This window comes from Cucurbita maxima, unplaced genomic scaffold (genome assembly GCF_002738345.1).
Source record: "Cucurbita maxima cultivar Rimu unplaced genomic scaffold, Cmax_1.0 Cma_Scf00017, whole genome shotgun sequence".
Lineage (NCBI taxonomy): Eukaryota > Viridiplantae > Streptophyta > Magnoliopsida > Cucurbitales > Cucurbitaceae > Cucurbita > Cucurbita maxima.
Window position 1 is genome coordinate 2012482 of NW_019272033.1, and position 5914 is coordinate 2018395.

Here is a 5914-nt window from a genome sequence, read left to right on the forward strand (position 1 = left end):
AGATTTTTTTTTTTTTTTTAATTTCACGTATTATATTCTTAAATTATAAGCATGGGATCCATCAATTTGTCTTTTGGCTATGGTTTTCAGAGTATTAGAAAAGGAGAATAAATTAACAAAATTAGAAATAAAAATAATGGGTTTAAAATAGTAATCTGAAATTTGTGAATAATAAAATAATTTACTAATTCCAAGAACATATAGTAATAATATGCACAGAGAGAGAAGCGGGGGGAGAGGTAGAAGAAGACAGCCGCAAAGACAGAGAGTAGGGCGCTGAGGTCCACAATTATTCCAGATCACGGGAGCTCCACTGTTTATATCTCGACCCAATCATATGTCTCGGTAAACGGAATCGTCGAAGTATTTGTGCAAATCGATAATAAAATACGATAATTATCATTTCAAAAGTTCATTGAAGAAATTGATAATTATGAGAAAAAAGAAGCTCATACCTCTTTTCGTCGGTTTAAAAGTTATTATCCGTTCAAAATAGATACGGCTATAATAACTCAATTTAAAAAACTTTTAAAAATTAAAATTTTAGTAAAAATTCATTAGAATACTGTAAACTTAAATCGAAAATAAAAAAAAAGTGAAATATTTTAACAATTATTTTAAATGCTAACAGATAATATTGAACTTTTGAAAGAAAAAAGTGAAATATTTTTCAAATGGAAGACAGTTTTTTTTTTTTTTTTTTTTTTTTTTTTTTTTGGGGTAGTGTGGAGTCTATAGGCTTCGTTCAATAGATGAAATTTCTAAGGATAATCGAGTCTTGGGATAAGGACTCGAAGATTATAAAATGAAAGCATTACAACCAAAATATTATAACAAGCCAAAGTACAGGACGGTGTATTTTCAATTATTATTTCATACAATCATATAATTCAGAAAAAGGGAAAGAAAAAGTCACATGCCACACAGGAGCCACGTGTCTCCCCTAAAAGAAATCACATTCACAGTCCCCTTTTGTTCAAGAGAGCTTTTTTTCATTACAGGGACAAAATAGAAAGAATAATACACAATTTTACTCAGACAGGACAATTTTCAGTAGCCAAGCCAAGGAAGATGGTCAGCTGGACAAGGATTTGTATGTAAACAATGGGGGCAACAGGTGATGTCGCCAAGCCTATGAAATACAGAAACAGAGGAACTTCCTGTTTACTGTTTTGGAAACTTGCCTATGGCTGCATGGCTCGCACTATACAAAATAGCAGAACGGGAAGCAGAAAAGCAAACCAATTGATGAATAATACGTGTCACGAGCATCGGCATTGATAAGACGGTAACGGGCACACATAACGAAAAAGAAACCTGCAATCTAAGTGAAATATATAATGATTAGTTATATTTATATTAGCATTGCTGCAAACAAGAATCAAATTTGAGCAGGGGGTTGGGGGGAACTAAAGGAGTATCAAATCTGGACCTATATAGTTGAATAAGGAGACATAACGTATTCAGTGCTGAAAAATTTACAAAATTCCTTCACAGTGTTGGATGATGAAAGTCCCACATCGGCTAATTTAGGGAATGATCATGGGTTTATAAGTGAGGAATACTAACTCCATTGGTATGAGGCCTTTTGGGAAGCCCAAAGCAAAGTCATGAGAGCTTATGCTCAAAGTGGACAATATCATACCATTGTGGAGAGTCGTGTTCGTCTAACATGGTATCAGAGTCATGCCCTAAACTTAGCCGTGCCAATAGATTGGCAAATCCTCGAATGTCAAACAAAGGACTCCAAAAAAGAAAAAAGGAGTCAAGCCTCCTCGAAGGTACGAAGGCAGTAAAAAATGACTAAGACTCCAAAGGAGTCGAGCCTCGATTAAGGGGAGGCGTGCTTTGTTCGAGGGGAGGTGTTGGATGATGAAAGTCCCACATCGGTTAATTTAGGGAATGATCATGGGTTTATAATCTAAGAATACACTCTCCATTGGTATGAGGCCTTTTGGGAAGCCCAAAGCAAAGTCATGAGAGCTTATGCTCAAAGTGGACAATATCATACCATTGTGGAGAGTCGTGTTCGTCTAACATGGTATCAGAGTCATGCCCTAAACTTAGCCGTGCCAATAGATTGGCAAATCCTCGAATGTCAAACAAAGGACTCCAAAAAAGAAAAAAGGAGTCAAGCCTCCTCGAAGGTACGAAGGCAGTAAAAAATTACTAAGACTCCAAAGGAGTCGAGCCTCGATTAAGGGGAGGCGTGCTTTGTTCGAGGGGAGGTGTTGGATGATGAAAGTCCCACATCGACTAATTTAGGGAATGATCATAGGTTTATAAGTGTGAGGAATACTAACTCCATTAGTATGAGGCCTTTTGGGAAGCCCAAAGCAAAGCCATGAGAGCTTATGCTCAAAGTGGACAATATCATACCATTGTGGAGAGTCGTGTTCGTCTAACACACATAAATGACAAATTGAATCGTGGTGAACATTTGCTTCGTTTCATTTTCAAGGTAAGATATGAGAACAATGGGGACTCAATTATGTATATAAGCAAATCTCAATTAACATAAGAGTGTTAGGAGATATCTACAACGACATAAAAACAGTAAACAAACCAGAGAAAATCGGTAGTACGGAAATCTTTTAGGCTCGAATGCATGAAGAGTTGGGTGTACCTATTAAGATCAAGCCGAACTGCCCCTTTTCTTGTCCTTGACTATGATGACTGGGCATTCTACATGATTGGTGCAGTAGTTGCTGACACTTCCCAAGAACATCCTGCATGAAGCAGTATGATCACAAAGGCATGTCAATAATGTCTTCACTTCAGCAGTCGATCGAAGTTATTTTCCAACAAAATGCAAGGCACTATATCGACAATAGTGGTCCGGAATATGATAACAAAACAATGGCAAGTAATAAAACATAAAACAAGATGGTCATGATATCAAAGCGAGACTGCTGGTGTGCTGCACATACACTAGGAGTGCAAGTGGGAAAGGGAGAAGATGAGTAGTTGGCGAGTGTTGATGGAATTGTTAATGGAGTAGGTACTACGGTCCCCAATTTTGACCTTGTAAGGTATCTCCCTTATAATTTATGATATTAAGAGCAGGAAGAACAGTCACAAGGGCTTTACTCACCCTCCTCACACTGCTCCTATTACAAAATAAAAGCCACCTTCTACGGCATCCCCCCCAAACATATATGCGTATGAACTCACTGACCATACTTCTCTGACTTCTAACTGTCGGTGGTGAATTCCTTCTTTGCCCTTTCTAACATACGTATTAACCATGGCCATAGGAAGCCTCACGTTTATCTTGTCCAGAAGGAGGCCCTTGCATGGCATTGGAACATGTTGGTATTTTGGGCTTAGAGTTTGCTCTAAGAGGGAGAGTTCTTGTGTGTGCCTATGCATCTGTTATTTTTGGTGGTTATTGCCTATCAGATCATTGATATCTTATATATATGAGTGCATGTTGAAAAACAAAAGGGAACAAAATAAGGGCAGGGGGCGAGGAACCCCCTCACAAACAAAAGACTAATGGAACACAGCCTCCCAATTGTGGAGTAGTTGAGTTGGGCTACAATTATACAAAAAAAAATTCATGTTTCTAAGACACCATAGAGAGAACGCAATTTCTATATTGCTGCAAAAAGAACAAAAGTATTAGACTTTTCTTTAAAGAATCCTTCTATTTCTCTTCTTCCGTAACTCCCAAACAAGCATCCGGGTAGCACACCTCCATAAGATTTTACTCCTGCCTTTAAAGATCCAACCATTTAAAGCTTCAATAAGCCAATCCTTAATCGTCTCAGGCAGTTAAACAGAAAAACCAAAAGCTTTAAGGATCTGATCCCACCCTCTTGAAGCAAGAGAGCAGTTAAGGAAAAGGTGTTCCATGGACTACTCATCTTTCAGGCATAAGACACACACCAAAGGGGAACGAGACATAGTCTTGAGCTTACATTGTAGCCTTTCATGAGTATTCAAATTTTTTATAGGAAAGGCTTCACAAAAGAACTTTAAGCTTGTTTGGAACATTGAATTTCCAAATGATATCGATCAAGGGAGATTTGAGCTTTAATCTAGTTTCCTTTTAAAAGAACTAGAGTACTTTGAATATGCAACAAAGTCACTCTAGCTTTACTTTTAATTTGGAGACGAGACTGGAATACTTGGAATATGCAAGCAGATGATTTGATAAATTTTTTGAGGCATCAGATTTTAATAGTTAGCAACACAGTACGGTCTCTAACAGAGGCTATTTTCTAAATGGTGCCACATCGTCACAAAATCTACATGCTAGCATTATTCATACCAAGAGGCAACAGCTACTATTTATCATAGTGTGGCTTGCAGAAAAATAGCTATCGACATTAGCTGATGTAACCATACCTTTTGATGGGACCAAAAGCACGGGACCCCATAACTAGCAAATCAGCATGCAAATTCTCAGCCACTTCACAGATCTTTTCCTTTGGATCTCCGATTACCACTTTAGTTTCCACGTTCACCTGAAAATCCCATAATGAGTTTGCTGCAACCATTAGTTCAACTGGAGAAAATGCCTCGCTGACTTGAAATTGATACCCCAGATACATTAAGGAAACTAAAAGCACTTGACAAGCAAGAATACACCATATATACAAATTGTTGACGCAAATTATTGAGTAATTTCATTAGTTTCGGGATAAAAGAATAAAAGAAACGACAAAAAGTGAAACAGATCAGAAGATTTCACTGAGATTGTTCTCCTTGACTCTAAATTGACGGTATACCGTACACCACCACACTAACAAATCATAATATTTTCTGAAAGTTAAGCCCGTTTTACAACAAACATTTGCAGGTGGAAGTAGTATTTAAATGCTTGAGTTTCAAAAAACAAATACCAAATGGTTAAAGGGAGCTAAACGATTCAAATCCACTAATAACTAATTGACCAGTTAAATTCTATTAAGAAGTTTGCAATCCGAAGTAAAATATCTATGCTAACTCGCAGAGTCGCAATTAGCAAGAATAACCGAGTTAAAAGAGCACAATGAAAATGAATTTAGGCGAAAGGTTCTAAATAGTGGAGCCTAACTTTGTAGTCGGAGCAAATCCGTGAAGCATGACCCAATATCGCAGCTGTAATCCGCCTCTGATGCGACTCAATCGCTGCCGTGAAAGCAGGAACCTCCAGATCGCCTACATCAAATTAAAACATTAAACTTAGAGAACTCCCAACAACAGCTCGCTCAGAAATGAGCGTGAGAAAATAGTATAGGACTCAACTAGGGCCACCAAAGGGGATTGGACCAGGACTGAGACCGGCGGCGATTGTAGGAGGAGGTTGAACATGCAGCACAACAAAAGTGCCGTCAGTGGAGCCCGGCGCCGATGAACGGAGCTTGAGATTTTCAAACGCCCACCGTAAAGCGCCCATGCTCTCCTCGCTGCCGTCAACGGCCACGATCACGCATCGAAGATCGGCAGACATTGTTCACAATTCCGCTGATGATTTACCCGTGTGATTCTCAACCTCTTTAGTGTTTACGGTCGCTGACTTCCAGTTGCAGCCGCGGGAGGGTTCTCGAGCACAACGTGACGACCCTTAAGCGCGCCAATAGCCGTTTACAGACTTACACGCCACGTAAGCGTTATTGGGCTTCGGCCCAACAAAGTATGGTGGGCCTAACTCCAATCACAAGGCCCAAAATTCCGTACATATCCTTGGAGAAAGTTTGTCATATTTGTTATACTTTCTTCCATTTTTAAATTGGTTATAATTTCCGTATTAGTATTTATAGTTAAATTTGAATATTTTTACAATGTTATTTTAATGGTTAGAGATTTAAAAGTTAAAATATAAATAATGTACTAAATTAATAAAAATACCTATTTTTTTAAAAAAAAAGATAAATAGTAATAATTTTTATTTAAATATATTTTAAAAATTTTTAAATTTATTAAT

The 5914-nt window shown here is 37.9% G+C and overlaps 1 protein-coding gene across 2 annotated transcripts; it reads right to left on the reverse strand.

The window, feature by feature from the left end:
- Positions 1-830: 830 nt before the first annotated feature.
- On the reverse strand, positions 831-5542 carry LOC111492229 (universal stress protein PHOS34). Of its 2 annotated transcripts, none has more exons than XM_023141507.1 (5): positions 5236-5542; positions 5045-5148; positions 4354-4472; positions 2627-2729; positions 831-1317 (listed from the first exon to the last, which is right to left on the reverse strand). In XM_023141507.1, exons 1-4 carry the CDS (start codon positions 5438-5440, stop codon positions 2636-2638), a joined length of 522 nt encoding a protein of 173 aa, XP_022997275.1. In that variant the 5' UTR covers positions 5441-5542; the 3' UTR covers positions 831-1317; positions 2627-2635. The 2 variants fall into 2 exon arrangements, with proteins under 2 accessions (XP_022997275.1, XP_022997274.1); XM_023141506.1 differs by having other exon boundaries at positions 831-1324.
- Positions 5543-5914: the final 372 nt, after the last annotated feature.